Source organism: Pseudorasbora parva, chromosome 11, assembly GCF_024679245.1.
Source record: "Pseudorasbora parva isolate DD20220531a chromosome 11, ASM2467924v1, whole genome shotgun sequence".
In the NCBI taxonomy this organism is placed as follows: Eukaryota; Metazoa; Chordata; class Actinopteri; order Cypriniformes; family Gobionidae; genus Pseudorasbora; species Pseudorasbora parva.
This window is the reverse complement of record NC_090182.1, coordinates 26,303,400-26,319,944: the sequence shown is the minus strand read 5'-3', so window position 1 is coordinate 26,319,944 and position 16,545 is coordinate 26,303,400. Positions and strand designations below refer to the sequence as shown.

General features: G+C 39.2%; 1 protein-coding gene across 5 annotated transcripts in view; it reads right to left on the bottom strand.

The window, feature by feature from the left end:
• Window positions 1–13,271, bottom strand: part of atp11c (ATPase phospholipid transporting 11C) — an 82,494-nt gene extending 69,223 nt beyond the window's left edge. For all 5 annotated transcript variants that reach the window (XR_010908381.1, XM_067457615.1, XM_067457614.1 and 2 more), the window contains exon 1: window positions 12,765–13,271. Coding sequence is in view for 4 of the 5 variants with exons in the window: in XM_067457615.1 (XP_067313716.1) it covers window positions 12,765–12,791 (27 nt within the window). In the remaining variant the exon portion in view is untranslated. The remainder of the gene's footprint in view (window positions 1–12,764) is intronic.
• Window positions 13,272–16,545: the final 3,274 nt, after the last annotated feature.

Sequence of the window (16,545 nt, the reverse complement as noted above, 5' to 3'; positions counted from 1 at the left end):
ATTACGTACAGATTGACAATCAGCACACACCTGATTTTCCACTCGTTTACATTCACTAGAGACATAATCAACTGGGATTATGGTAACACCTCATAAAGATGGGCATTTGACACTTCACACACAGAGCCGCTTCTCCTCAGAGCGCATGCATGAGTGTTGGGAGAGCCGCCTGACAGCAGCTGCTTCCAACAAACCTGCACACCAGGCTCCCCGAGGCTGGCGACTTCTGTTTATGATTCACTCCTGCACCATCCGGACACCCAAAAAACATTCTTTGCAGGCACAGCCAGACGGCACGACTGATTAGCAGCTAGGACACACCACAGTGGAGGCAGAGGAGTAAAGCAGGACTGAGCAGTCCTTGCGTGACAGTAAGCCAGGCTACTCGGACAAAGCACAGACAAGACAGCCAATCACAAGATGAACTGAAAGCACCTGATGGGTTCAAAATCTCTGAAATATTGAAAAACAATACCATACAAATTCCTGCAAATCATCTCATCATCAATAGTAGTACTCTACATTGCCTTTATACAGAGGGGAAAAGCTAGACAGCACATTTTGCTTATGATGCACATGCATCAAGTTTTCAATATCCCAGAATTCTGTGGGACTTGCATGGTCAACTGGTTGGTTTTTAAGTGCATTAAATAAAATTTTTACTTATTTATTTTGTGAATGTGTGTAATGGATCGTAATGTTTAATCAAAATGTCAGTCACACTTTAGAGCTCAATTCTCACTATATACCAACTATTAAAAGTAGGGTAGGACAGACTGATCTAAAACACTTTTGTCCAAATTTGTTTAAACTTTCTTTATATGTCAATACATTATTAAAATTTAAGTACTCTGAAAAGGAGAGTATAAAAAACGAGTGACTCTAGACTTTTTAATCTGCAATAAATACCGCTTATTATTTTCGTTCGGGACGAAACAAATGATTGGCTTGGGCGACTGTCACTCTCTCTAGCTACCATGGCGACCACCGCTTTCGCTACAGGATCTGCCCACACATGCGCGCACTCGTTTGATTTGAGCAGTTCAAGAGGCAAGAAACCTAGGCAAAATAATGGAAGAGAAAGAGCATTTAAAATTCACAGTGCAGGGTTTTACAGTCAGCGAAGGCAAACGATGCAAAAAGAAGGAAGACAGTACGAGAAAAGGCAATGCACAGAAAGTCTTTGGATAAACAAAGAAATCAAACACGAATAAATATCTGCGTGGCTTTTCAGCGATGGTGAGAACTGAGGGACCTGAAAAAAGACTCTTTGCTGGCTGAATTTCTGCTGGACAGGTAATCTTTCATTTTGATTATACATTTTTTTGGTTTATGTTTTCATGAAGCATGTATCAAGAGCACATGAAGCTGCCTAATATAGCTAACATAACATTACTTAGCATAAAGTTACAATTTTATACACTTAGCCATTAGTAGAGATGATAAATACTCAATATGTTTAGCTCAAGTTGATCACTGTTGTGTTGAATTTCGCAAAATTAACTTTAGATAACAAAATGCATCTGTAAAAGCTAGTACACCGCATCCAGGAGCTTTTTTAGAGCTAAGTTAGCTTTAGCTACTACTAATCAACAATGCTTTCATCATGGAAACTCTTACATGCAAAACACAGTATATGTTATGAATCTCACACCAAATTCATCTTCATCACAGTATAACTGATGTTATTGAAAAAACATGATGCTACCCGTTTTCTATGCCTTATAAATATAACTAGCTCGTTACCATATCAAACAACAGTGTTGGGAGTAACGCATTACAAAAGTAATACATTACAGTAACGTATTACTTTTTGCTGTAACGCAGTAGTGTAAGGCATTACTAATCAATTTTCAGTAATATTTTACTCGGTACATTTCCAGTAACGCGTGCGTTACCCCCCCCCCCCCCCCCCCCCAAAAAGAAAAGAAATACAATAAAAAGGAAAAGGAAAAAAAGGCGTGATACATTAACGCATGAAAAATGCAAGTTATTACCTGTTCGTGGTCATTCAATAGCCGCGTGTGGTGTCCAGGTTAGTAATTAAATACTAACTGACAGCTTCTGATATATTTTTGTATAACGATTTACTTCATTTTCCTTCAATTCAGTACTTCAATTCATCTCCCTCTTGCTGGTGTACTTTTGGATATGGTGTGACATAGTCCAGTGAAGGCGTACGTGTTTATTGCGGATTTTACAGAAGTACCGCAGGCATGATTTCAGTCTCTGTGCTCGCGCTGGCCGGTGGAAAAGTGGCTAAAGAAGGTTTAAAGGCTCTGTCGTTTCAAAGAATAGCACAACGGCAAGCGCATCGAAGAACGGACGAGAGACAAGACGCGCGCTGCAGAGCCAAACTATAGGCCTAATGCCTATAAACAACACTTGGGTGAAGATGACAGAATAAGACTACTGCACACCGTGACACCGTCGTTTAGATTTTTTATAGCAATAAAGTAATTTAGTTCAGTTAGAGAACAGGCCGTTCAAATAAAAACGGAAGCATGAACCGAAAATGTGATCTTGAGCTGACAGATGATCGCGGAAGATTTGGTTTCAAAGTAAAATGTAAAAGCGCCTATTAAAGGGGGTTTGTCATTGTGTTGTGTATTTCATTAAGAATAATAGGCTAATTTTAAACCGAAACTAAAAATCTGCTTGGCCGCAGACAGAGCGCGCATTTACTAACGAGCTGTCATTCACTGTGTGCGCGCACTGGCGCGTTTTCAGTTCATATGGAAGCTTAACTTTTATAGGAATTCATTGAAAGCACTCGCTTTGCATCCACTCCTCCCGTTATTAATGCCCAAGCGGCAGTGCGCATGTTCCTTTCGGTTAAATAGACTAGTGATTTAAAAGCCCAGATACCGGTGATGTCATCACACTTTGATTAACCGGTGGGAAAATGTCCACACCGTCTCATCCCTACTGTACATTCGCGAGATGGATGCGTATTGCTTAGTTTATCAGAGATGAGGACAAGAACGTAGGCTAGTCAAATGCAAATGCAGTCAAATACAACCTTTTTCTAAAACCGAAATAACTAGGCTATCTCGCAACTATGTCGCAACAATAAGAAAATAACAAATGCGCATATTGTCATAACTTAGTTCTGTTGTGTCTATGAACAGACCTAAGCTATTCCCAGATATTGCCAGATAATCACTTTACCTTTAAAATAATACTTATAACAGAGATGGATCGTCATGATTTCTTGCATTGTCTTGAGCATTCACTTTTTTGCCAATTCTCTATTGTTAGCCTGGATGGCCCATGTCATTATTCTTCATCATATCGCCTTCTACTGGATGTAAAATGCTCTCTGTCTACATCTTATAATGTTAAGAGCTACTTCTGTAGTTATTTTGGTGAAAGTAACTCAAAAGTAATACAGGAGTAATGTAACGCATTACAATTCTGAGACAGTAATATTGTAGTGTAATGAATTACTTTTAAATAGCAGTAGTAAGTAATCTATAATATATTACAGTTTGGAAGTAACTTGCACAACACTGTCAAACAAATACCTTTCCTACCTTTAAATACTTCTGCCTCAGATAACTCCTAATAGTTGGTAAGGTGGTTGTTAAGTTTAGGTATTGACAGGATTAAGGGATATAGTATATAGTCATGTAGAATAAGGCATGTATATGTACTGCATGCTAATAAACAACTACTTAATATAAGAATTGGACCCTAAACTAAAGTGTTACTAAAATCTCATTCATAACTTGATTTTCTTTTCTTTTTGGATAATCCATTTTACTTGTGTGTACGTCACATCCCAGGAGAAATTTCTGTTGCTACTTCCATTTCATCACAACAATGCTACAGTTGTGATGCAGCCAATTGAAAGTACAAGTCACCAGAGTTTGAATCCGAGTTCATGTTATTTCCCTGTAGCTCACATTCACCCACACACATTTTTACATTGTTTCCACACACAAAAAACCCACCCAAGAATAAAATGAAAAATATAGTATAAAGGGAAAACGAAACATCCCACAGATGTTTCGCAATATTGCAGAAATTATTAAACAAATGATTGCAGATTGTGGAAACCTACAGAGAGTAGAGAAAAAGGACCCTCACACATCAAACATTTGCAATGTTCTTTGGCTAAGCCATGGTTAATAACATCCACACAGCTCCATCTTCAGATCTCCTCAGGGGTTTGCTTCAAAGAGGCAAAGTCTTTCCTAAGAGAGCATCATATGCACCAAAGGAAGCTCTCTGACTTCACCTTTAACTACTGAAGAGGAAGGACCCGCTATAAATGCTCCGAGAAAAAAGTGACAGCACACCAGATAACAAAATCCTGTCAAACAGGACCTGACGTACAGCAGATGTGTCAACAGCTACTCTGAAGTCTAACTGAAACAAATAAACTCAGATTGTTCTTTGTCATTCCTGCTATCTTGCATTGGTAACAAAATAGAGATGCACAATATATCGAAATAAATTGATATTATGAAATAGCTTAATACGTCTGTCAAACCAAGCATGCTGCGATTTATTTAAATAAATATAAGCTCCAGAAAAGCACTGCTAATCCACACACATGCAGCCCATGATACAGTGCTTCACTGAACCACAAACTGTGTGCACGCAAAAGTGCCAAGTTTCACTCTGAAACCGGCAGCGCATCCAGCTATTATTTTTATGAGGTCCTTCAGGAAAGCAGCATTCCAAGATGTTTCCCAAGACTGTAATAATCAGAATAAAAGTAACATTATTATTTTACACTAAATTGGTCAAAAAAGTTGGAATGTGGAGATTTCTTCTATTTATGGTTCCTGGAAAAAAGGTTTGTGTTCTTATAAATGCAAAAATGTAGCCTGGATGCCAGCCGAACTTAGCCCCGCCCACAAAAATTTTAGGTCGGGCAATTCGGTCTGGCCTTGCTCCATAGAGGAGTAATTATCCCCAAACAGAAACTGTTCGGACCAATGAAATCATCAGGGCGGGCTTTAGATGATGACGGACAGATGATCAACAGTAATGTAATCATGCACGTCATCAAAGGGGCTTGGATTATGTTTGTTTGAATCCTAAACGGAGAGCTTGTTTGTATGCATTCACCATTACAATTTCTCTCAGAAATGATCGTGTATTCCAGCCTGATTTCAGCGCGCGTGCAGACAGGGTTGCCAAGTTTTTACAACAAAACGCGGCAACTACTAGGGGGGTTCTCCGGTGAAAAAATGGCGTTTGGGGAGCAAAATGTGTGTTATTGTGGCAATGTTGCCTGCTAAAATTCGCACTCCAGGGTCTATATATCACATAATAGTCGCTTCAACCCGCAGACATAGAAAAGAACCCGCGGAAAAAATGCGGACTTGGCATCACAGTGCAGTTGAGCTCTGTTGACATTTGACAAGTAACGTTATGCGTCCCTTCGTTGCTCTGATTGGTTGTAGGTCTGTCCAATTGATGTCTTTCCTAGTTCGGTTGAAACACGCCTCATAATCACAGCCCAATGGAGCAGTTTCAGACTCATATTCTGACTAGAATTGAGTATGACCAAGGGGGTAATCTAGCGCTCGAAAAGCGTTCCACCCCTAGGGGCTGCCATTGCTAACCAAGCCATCACCTGCTGTTAGCATCCCATTGACTCCCATTCATTTTTGAGTCACTTTGACAGTGAATAACTTTACATCTGAGACGTTTACAGACTCCATTTGTCCATTGTTTATTTCTAAAGAAACACGACAATGCATAAAAGGCTCCGTTACCTTGTATCTTACACTATCGCCCGCAGAAGCTGTTTTTGTAAAAATAGGCTAACGATTACGTCATAACCAACACGACTCTGTCGCACAGTTGAGAAATTACCGTATAGACCTGAGGAGACGCTCGCAGGCAATCTTTTACTGTCTATGAGACAGTCGGGGGGACGTGGAGACAAAGTCTGATAAAGTCAAGGGAGAAGAATGGGGAGAAGCCCATAGTGAGCCAAAAGCAACGGGAGAAAATATTTAAACAATGTGATTCAGCTTTCACTTTCCACATCTACTAGAAGACCTACAGCTGTCAGACAGGAGGCTCACGTCACATCTACGTCGTCAAGCTCAGTCTGAGCCGGCGCAGTTCGCTCAGCCATCAGGAAGTGAGTGCTCCTAGGTTGACTTCATTATTTCGCCGTTAACGTCAATGGGATCGCTCTGTCCATTTCTTTTACTGTCTATGAGTATGACCACGTCAGGCTAGCAAAAACGAACACCGAAATTGAAATTGTAATTATCTTTCAATCCCCCAACAAAAACATCCTACTCATTCAACAATGGGTGCATTTACATGCACGTTATTAAGCCGATTATGCCGAATAAGCCGACAATGAACATGGTCATGTAAACGCGGTAACCCGTTTTCTTTTATCGGAGTAATGTCATAAACGGCGTAAACATAAACTGGTCGGGGCAGGTAGTTTTCTTCCTCTTACCTCGATGTAAACGCATTAACCTGCTTCCTGTAAGCTTATTGGAGTGGCACATGTGTGATAGGTGACAAAAAAGCAAACTTAGAACAGATTTAAATGCATCCAGACAGAGCGCGCTAGCGTTTTGCATGAAATAAGGACATATATCACAAACGCAGACTCGTTTAAGACCCAGAAAATTGTAAAGAGGTGTTCTCTTTTCTCATGCAGCAGAAGTAGCCTAGAAGAGGTTCAGTCAAAACGCTGCATAACTGCATAAGGGATAATATGAGCCGTAAATCTCCCGCTGACACGGCGCACGCTTTATTTAACATCACAACTGACGTAACATTTGAAAAACTCAGATATGCGGACGTTATTATTTTTGACGTCACTACAAGGAATAACCCGGTTTATACAAGTCATGTAAACGTGGTTAACTTGCGTTGTCTGTTTACTGGTTCGCATGTAAACGGGGAAAACTGGTTATTTCAATAAGCTGATTTTTTTTAAGTTATCAGCTTACTGGTGTCCATGTAAACGCACCCAATGATTCTTTCCAAACATAGCTATTCAAGTCATCTGGTGAACATTCATGTATTTCTACACGTGCTGCCGTTTAACAAACCTCCATAAGCTCTCAAGCTTGAGGTTGCTAGTTTAACACAAGTGTGTCCCAATTAGAGCTTTTTTTTTATTAAAATAGAAACATTTCAGCCCGACATTTTCCTTAATCGTTCCAACCTGGCAACAATAAGCATCAGTGATCTAAAGACAAACATGTATGTTGAAGTTTAAGAATGTTCATTGTGATAATCTGCTCAAATAAAAGTGTTAGTGTGATACAGCCCATCTGTGTTCCTTCACAAGGTTGCAAGGCCACAAATCTGTAAGCAAACTGTAAGCATCTGTATTAAACTGTAATAAATTTAAATATGAATCTAGACTTATATTGTTTGCGATTGTGGTTTCTGAATTAATGCACTTATGCTAGCTCTGTGTTTTACAATACAAAGTATTTGGCTGTTTTAATGGGAGGAAAAAAGTTTAAATGATTTTTAGGAATTTTTGCTTTTGAGGGAAGCTTCTTAAGGTTTTACTAGTTTTCATAATGAAGAGTGTGTTACTGTATCTAAATATAATGAATCAGGAAACCATAAAATAATAATAAACCTTGCGTACAAGTTCTCCTGATTTGTGCTCAAGTGAAAGGGAAAGAATTTTGATGAAATGTAAAGAAATTTCTCAAACGAGAATAACTGTGATTAATAATCGCAATTGGGCCTATAATTTGGGCAAAATAATCGTTTATCAGTTTAACCATTATGGTGCAGCCCTATTAGGCTGCAAAAAAATGGACCAGTACTCAACAAGTGAACAATTAAACCATCTGAATATGTTTATATTATACTTTCATTTTTGCAAAAGAGATTCGAACTTGAATGCTATCACATTTCCTCCAGACCAAAGCCAGGACACAACAGGCCACTATCTTCAAGAAAACATCAAACCGACCAAGATTTTGCATTCCTGTCAGAGACTATACCAACAGGATTTTCCCAAAACAGGTCTCAACACCACCCTCCAAACACTATTTTTAATGACTTTCCCAAGAATGCAGTTAGAAGATTCCCACCTATAAAGCTCAGGCAAACTTTGATTTTCAAATTGAAGGCACCCTTCCCAGATAACATGGACAACTATTGAAAAACTGCAATAACATTAACAACACTGTTTACTACAGGCACAGTGGCCACGCAAACGTTATTTACGAGCAATACAAAAAGATACTTGAAGCAAACACTATAGCAGGGCCTGAGAATATGCTGACTTCAGTAATACTACAAGACCTGTGGGAATATCAGAGCATGCTATCATTATATTGGTCTATTACTCCTGGTATCTATAGCTCTCATGCTGCCAGCAGCACGATTTAGCCTAATGCCACCAACAAGTTATTGGAGAGTTACACTATAAAAAAAAAGAGACAAGATAGTAAAGCAGCTCATCATAAAAGAAATGGCTAAAGTCAGTGCCATCAGAGCTATGTGTGTGCAAAGTCTTGTGGTGGGGGGGGGGGGGGGGGATGACAAATTTGCACCAACCAAAGACATGCATGTAAAAGTGCATGTTGTAGCTGCATGCTTAAAGGGGTACTTCAGCGCTGGAAAGATGAATCTGTATTTAAACTGGGTCATTATTGTAGTAGAAATGTGAAATTATTTTTGAATTTGGTGCCTTCTAGACTGAGAAAAGACAGAAAATGTATTTTTGTCTCATGAGGATGAAAGACTACAACTCCCAGAATGCTTCGCTCTCCTGTGAGGCCATTCCCAAAGCCACCACTACTGGATTACTGTGACTGAGAGAACAGGCACTACAATTAAATACTGAATGTGTGTGTTCAATATAACGATCGAGTTGCCTGTTGCTTGAGTCTCACAGGACTAACGCTGCAGGAGTCAGACTACATTTAATGTCATAAATGAGCTGATGAGCTCTCGTGATGAGAGCTGAGGTAATCGCGACCACATTCGCGGCATACATTCACAACGTGAGTTCAGTCTGGCGCATTTTCAGTTCATGCCTTTGTAAGCTTAACTTTCATAGGAATTAATTTGAGAAGTTAAAACACTTACATTGCTTAGAATCCGTTTAAATTAATGCTGGCAGCTGCGACCTTTGCTGTGAGTGCGACCTCTCATCCCCCATGTGCGGGTTGAAAACATGAGGAAATGGCTCCCTCTGCTGGCTGTAGTCTTTAGCCTCTCGCTAACGCGTCACGGGAGGAATTTTTTTCAGAAATAAAATGCTTAAATCTCTCGTCTCAGGGGGATATGAGGGGGGGGAAGCACAATCATTTGACTATACTCCAGGGTTTCTACTGATGCAAAGCCATATGCTAATTTTTATGCTAAACCCTGGAGTATATTCGAATGATCATGCATGTGATGGAAAAGGGAGAGGAGCGAGCTCGTCAAAAGGCAGATTCAACCCTAGGGCTATCTCGTCAAAAGCTAGTTGCATAAACCGTACAATCTATTATGCCACTGGAGATGTTATAACAATCACATCTTTTTTTTAATCTTGGTTGTTGGCTGAACCAGGCATTGCTGGGCGGAGCTAGTGTAAATAGCGCTTGTCAACAAGGCTCCGTAATTACTAAGGTTGTGACACCAAAATCTACTAGCCTAATTCATATTTCAAATATAGCTAAAGACAAGTAAACTGTCAGTAATAAAATAAGAGCAAATAATCAAATTACAAGCAACAGCACATATAGAATAGAACAAACATACAAATAAAATAAACATTGCTTCCTGTGTTTTTCAGGTAAGTCTAACACTAATTTTCAGCTAGAGAAAAAGAATAATCAAATGTAAAATAGCACTGCATTTCTGTTTATTTTCACTTAAAATATCATACAACAGACTATGTTATTTATTACAGTTGGATACTCACAGAGACTTGCATTTTTGGATGTAATTTTGTGTAAATAAATGTCCTTTCAAGCCATAGAACTTAAAAAAAATATGGACGACGCGACTTCATCCGTTTCTGCTTACCAGAGTTAAAGCTTTCAGACACCCCACACGGCGCTGATATCTTGGGACCGGAGTCTGCACAGTAGTGATTTCGGTACAGCCGCGATATCAAAAGCCCACCAACACTCTCACATATGCAGAACAATCAATTATGTTTGTGTGAAAAAGGGCTGTAGCTATCGAATATTTTAGTAATCGAGTAGTTTTCCATCGATTAATCGGATAAGTACTTTTTTCTTTATTAAAGAGCAAGTTAATAAACAAGAGAAAATAAGACGGGTATCTTAAAATGAACAACTAATTTGTTTCCTTTTTAGAAAAATTATTAAAAATGGTATTTCTGAAAATGAGAGATACCATTGAGATTTTAAATTACACAAATCAATGAAAGCACACAGCTCTGAAAAAGTCCCATTAAACATTTCACAAACATGTCACAATAACAGTGATTTATGTGCAAACTCCATTCATGATTAGCCTATGTATTTTGAGTGCTGGTCTATCTTCAGCTGACGCGTGAGTCCACAAACTGCCACAAATGAAGCTTAAATAATCAGAATCGCATCTCAACACACATTCGTCTTCATTTAAAAATAGCGAGACCAGTGTTGATGCCGGTCTCTCTCGCGTTGCAGCCTCTGGTCTTGAAATTAGATGAAACCGAAAGTTAAAGAATGACAAAGAATGCCTTTTACCATGAAATGAGAGTCCCGCGTCATTATTAAAAGATTTATTTCCCATCCAGCCATAATTTTGAGAATGTTACTTTTTTTTTACTTTACCCACCAATTCGTGTTTCTCAAGGAATCGTTTCAGCCCTAGTGTTATGGAAATGTAGAAATTAAAGCTAAAGCTCCAATCCGCTCCCAAAAATCCCAAAAAAAGTCCATTAATGCCTCAGTGACAACTTCACTCAATCATGAGGTCACACCCCCCCGTATTTATAGCATCAAATATCTAACTAAAACTAAACTTATTTAAAAACCGAACACTTGAAATGAAATCCTCGTGATGATAACTGCCTACAATGACATAAACAAACTTTGGCGGGAAAATATTTGAAGTGTAATTTGATTGTTTAGTTTGCCTCGAGTCCATTAGAAAACAAAGAGGGGCGGCTATACTGGGACCGGCCACCTGGGGGCGATCAAAGTGCGAAGGCTTCAGTTTCTGAGAGGAGTGCTGCAGCTTGGTTCAAGCACAAAAAGATGTGAAGGAGAGCTCAATTCAGCATTCGCACGCTGTCTGAGAAGTGGCTATGTATGTAAATAGAAAAAGACTAAGCAAGCAAGGATGTCAATTTACATTTAGAAAGAAAATTTACAGTCAGAAAATTTACATTTCATATAACTGAAACGTTACAATAAATTAGGGCTAATGAAACCAAATTAAAGGGACAGTGCATCCGAAATGAAAACCATCATCATGTTGTTCCAAAGCTAGAGTTCTTTCTTGAATGGAAACCTTCACTGCATATTTTTATCTTCATATAATGAAATGATTCTTCATATCAGAAGAAATAACGTCAAATGGTTTTGAATTGACATGGGTAAATGAGTGAAAACATTTTTAGTTTTCGGTGACCCTTTAATGTCGGAATGAAACAGAATTTGCGAAATACTTTTCTTCCCTGTTGTGGACAAAATGAAAAACCTTCTCAAACAAGTTTTTTTTTAAAAATGGGCAGAACTTCATTTCGCCATGGGGAATTGATTGATCATTGTGGTTTGCCATTGCTGTGATGGTCATGTTAGTGACAGGTTGTCCTGCCCTTGTGCAAGTTAACATCATAAGAGAAAAAGAAGAGAGATGGGAAGTTGGTTTGATTAAAAATCACGAAGGCACATGAATTACCAAAATAATAATGTGCACGGAAAAATCATTTATAATAAAAGCTGCAATATTTAATTTAAAAAATAATTGTCCATTTTGATTACTTTAAGGATATGGACTGCACCGTAAATTCATTGTTTGTAATGGTGAAGTACAACAATAATTGAGGAACGAAAAGAAAAAGAGTGAAATTTGATTACAAGAACTCCCACTAAAACAGCTTCGACTAAAAAGGCTTCAACGTAGACCCAGCATTAAACTCCAAGAGCTCCTCCCCAGCACTGCCCTGGTGCTCTGCAATTATGTGGTAAGAGCAGAATTACTGCATCACGTGCCCAAATAAAGTTACCATCTAAAAGGTTGCGACAGCAATGAAGGGCATTAGGAAATTAATTATTGGATTCAAGTACAAAACGTAAAGGGCTTAGCTTGCAAGACTGAGCAGTATTATTTGATTAACACTATCAGGAATGCAGCTCAACTTAAAAAATATATACTGGCAGGACACATTTATACGCGCTGTCTAAAACGATTATCTTCACCACAGCAGAGGCGTCGCCAGTCTCTCAAACCTACTAAGATGCCTGTCCTAACCCTATAGCCAAATCAAAAGCCTTTGAAACAACCGCCAACTTCACAAAAAATATATATATTTTACGGCTGCTAAACCCTTTAAACTCATGTGTTGAATAGATGTTAAAAACGCCTCACTTAGCAACAGCTGGTCCATGTTACCAGGAAGTTGCCTGCATACCTTAAGTAATTACTGCTTTGGTGGTGTTGAAAAACTCTTTGAGATTAGCCAGACCAGCTTCCAGCAGGGTGGCTCCCTAGTTTTTTAAATAAATGCTACACTTATGCACCATTTGAGATGTTTCATTGACATGCGCCTGTTGTCAGACTGTGATCGTTAGTTACATCTTCGTTAGCCGCCTGCGTTTAAAGTAATACTGGAGTGCCATACATACCAAACGGTTGAGCGTCCTCCGTAACATCTTTAATTCTTCTGTCTTCTTTGGTATCTGAAGACACTGTCGAGCAGCTGTTCCTTTTGTTGCAGCCAACTACAGGCTAGTTGAGCTTGCTGATGAGTAAGTTTACATGTATGACGGCGAAATGCGCCCTATTTAGCTATCTACTTTCTAACCTGTTTCCCCGAGCTATATGCAATGCGGCGGTGAAGTTACATCGTTTCCATATTCGCATTCTCCTTTTGGATACTTTGCGCGGCGCTAGTCGCGGGAGCTCCCCGCGCGCGGGGTTGATAGAGTCAGCGGCATCCTGTACTCTGTGTGCCCTGTTGCTGAGCCTCCAAATAATTCACCGCATTCGCCTCCCCGCGGTTAACGGTCTGCACGCGCCTGGAGATTGACGAGGGGGGGGGAAGTGATGGCGATCTCTTGAAGGTGCGGATTTCCACTCGTGTGCTGCCGCCCCCTCCTCTCGTTCAGATTCCTGTCAAACACATTTTACTCTCATAACGCAAGTGCCGCTACGACAACAAGCCCCGCCCCTCGGTGCCGTCATGACGCAAGGTTTCTGGGAAATGTGTTTTTTAGGCAAGCATCTATTGCAGCTTCAAAAAGCGTATCACTTTTGAGAAACTTGCTCATTTGAAATGAACGTTGGTAGTAGTAGTCGTGAATTTTTTTGTTTTGTTTAATTGTTGACCTATAGTCATTGTCGTAGTAAGATTAGGAAGGAAATTGGCTATTGTTTCGTTTAGCCTACTGCAGCAGTACATATTAGGTTAAAGCATGGAAAATCCAGCATAGAATCAAGGTCAAAGTCAAATGAGTCATGAAAAACGAATACATATAGGCTTATATATATATAATACATTTATTTTGTTGACTAGTGTATGGTAGTATTTAATCGCATTGTTACATGCATTAAAAATATCTAACGTAGCCTATTTCATGTCGATGTTGTGAATCACTGTGTCAGTGGTATTGCAAATACATAGACTACATGAATCATTAATAATACTACGTGTTCATTTCTGGGATTAAGTTCATTTTTTACCAAAAGTAGCCTACTGAATAACGGACGCCCTCTCTCACCCCTTCACTCACGAAGGAGTAAGCTTGTTGATAAACTCTGTTGTAGCACCACCACGTGGTTCATGTTTAGATTGCAAGCACTTTATATATTTACATAACTAGGAGAACTAGGAATTGCAAAATAAATGTTTATGACTATCTATCTATCTATCTATCTATCTATCTATCTATCTATCTATCTATCTATCTATCTATCTATCTATCTATCTATCTATCTATCTATCTATCTATCTATCTATCTATCTATCTGTCTGTCTGTCTGTCTGTCTATCTGTCTGTCTGTCTGTCTGTCTGTCTGTCTGTCTGTCTGTCTGTCTGTCTGTCTGTCTGTCTGTTTTTTCTGTCTGTCTGTCTGTCTGTCTGTCTGTCTTTCTGTCTATCTGTCTGTCTGTCTGTCTGTCTGTCTGTCTGTCTGTCTGTCTGTCTGTTTTTTCTGTCTGTCTGTCTGTCTGTCTGTCTGTCTGTCTGTTTTTTCTGTCTGTCTGTCTGTCTGTCTTTCTGTCTATCTGTCTGTCTGTCTGTCTGTCTGTCTGTCTGTCTGTCTGTCTGTCTGTCTGTCTGTCTGTCTTTCTGTCTATCTGTTTGTCTGTCTGTTTTTTCTGTCTGTCTGTCTGTCCAATGGCTTGACATAAACTTTTTTGCTCACAAGCTACTGTAGCTAGTGGTTTTCAATGTTGCTGGCTACTCAGCATTTTTACTGGCCACAACTTTGTTGGGAAATTACGAGGTTATTAGGGGTGTGACAAAATCTTCAATGATAAAATATATGCTTGGACGATGTGTCTTTAATTCTACTGAAAGTCACAAAATGCAAAACAATGCAGGTGCATTTAGAAATTATTTCAATAATCACATTATGGGATGTAACAGACATTTGTTTTTGTAATCGAGTAATCGGTTGATTGTTTTGAAGATTCATCAATCAATTCGATGTTTTGGTGGTAATAAAATTAAACCTTAGTGAATAATAGCCTTTAAATGACTTATAAACCAAAGGTAAAGCATTTGGTATTATTGAACAAGGGCCTATAACATTACCATCATGGTATAGGCCCTTGTTCAATTGAGCAGTTGAACAAACTGAGGGTAACAGGATTAGTTTCAAGTTGACAAAACCAAACCAATTCAGTTTGGTTTTGAATTTCATTCTGATCATCAACTAGAACATCATATAGATATCTTCAAGTGATGCATCACACATACGTAAAGCCAATTAGATATATAATTCAGTTTCAACTAGTCACAATTATATTATAAGATATCTCAATTGTACTGCTCCCATAGTCGAATCTGCATGGCAAGCCGTTTCAGCATTTCAGCATCCATTTTAGCATTCATAATTTAGTTCTGACCAGTCGAATTTCCAATTCCAGATATTCTGCAATTTTGATCGAATTTGTGATTAAGATATCTACAATGTGATTATGACTAGGAATTCATCCTTGTTAAATCTCATTTAAAGATGTCTGCAAATTTATGGCAGTTTATTACAAAAACGGCCGGTTTGGACTACAACAAGCTTCTTCCCGGGTTGGTGACATCATAAACCCTTGCCAGTCACTGCAGATGTGTCTTCTGCATGTAATGGTAAGGGGTGTGGTGTTTCCGGACAACCTGTGCTTGGCACTTCAGCCAATAAAAAGACAAGAAGCTACATTTGGCCATCTAACCAGTCTAAGACCATTGCATTTTTCGGAGGGATGGGCTTCATAAAAGCAGGAAACAAACAAGCCGTTCAAAGGACAGTGGAGACAGCGGTGTGGAATAAAGGTAAAATATGAGAAAAATACGGTGTTTAAAAAAAAAGAAGTATTAAGACATGTTATACTGCGCCCCATGAACACAACCAAGCCTAGAAAAAAAAACACGGAACCACCCCTTTAAGAAAGAGAGCCGACTCCCTATGTTCCTCAACAGTTTTCTGCATCCCACCACCACTTGTCTCCTCGCACTTGCTTGGTTAACCATCCTAATCAGAGATACAGGAGGAGTACTCTGGGTTTGGGACAAAATTCCAAACTTGGAGCCCCCCCTTGGACAGCACGCCAAATACGCACGTTATTCTCTGATCATTTCTAAGTGTGAACTTGTTGTGAAACAACCTTTAATTAAAATGTCCACCTAATCTTTAATATTGGCCACTTTTTCACAATAGAAATTATACAGCCACTGTAATATCTTGAACATAACATCAAAACATGCAACAAAAAAAAGTGAGGGTTTAAGCTTTTATTTGAAATGACAACAATTCACATATTTAGAAATGTATTGATGTATTCTTCAGTATTGACATAGATTTATAAAAGATTTACCTAATATATCTGGGGGGAAAAGTTCTTGTGGAGCAGAAATTCTGAACAGAGCTGCTCTGAGACGGAAGAAACTCATAACCTGCACGACCGGCTCCTGATATAAAACTCCTTTCTGCGAAAATTCCTGACCCCTTTTAGAATCACACTATTGCACTTGCAATAGCCAATGGCGTCCGGCACTCTGGTGAGCCCCTTCAGTGAGACCTTCACCTTTAAGTGAATGTTTCACCAACTGGTGTCCGGGTAGAAATGAGGACCCAGGACCCAAATCAATGTCAATAAGGCCACAGGTCCAGATGACATCTGTGCTTTTCTATTAAGAACATGCATTTGAACTGACACCTACCTGCCTTCCTGACACCTGCCATTTTCAC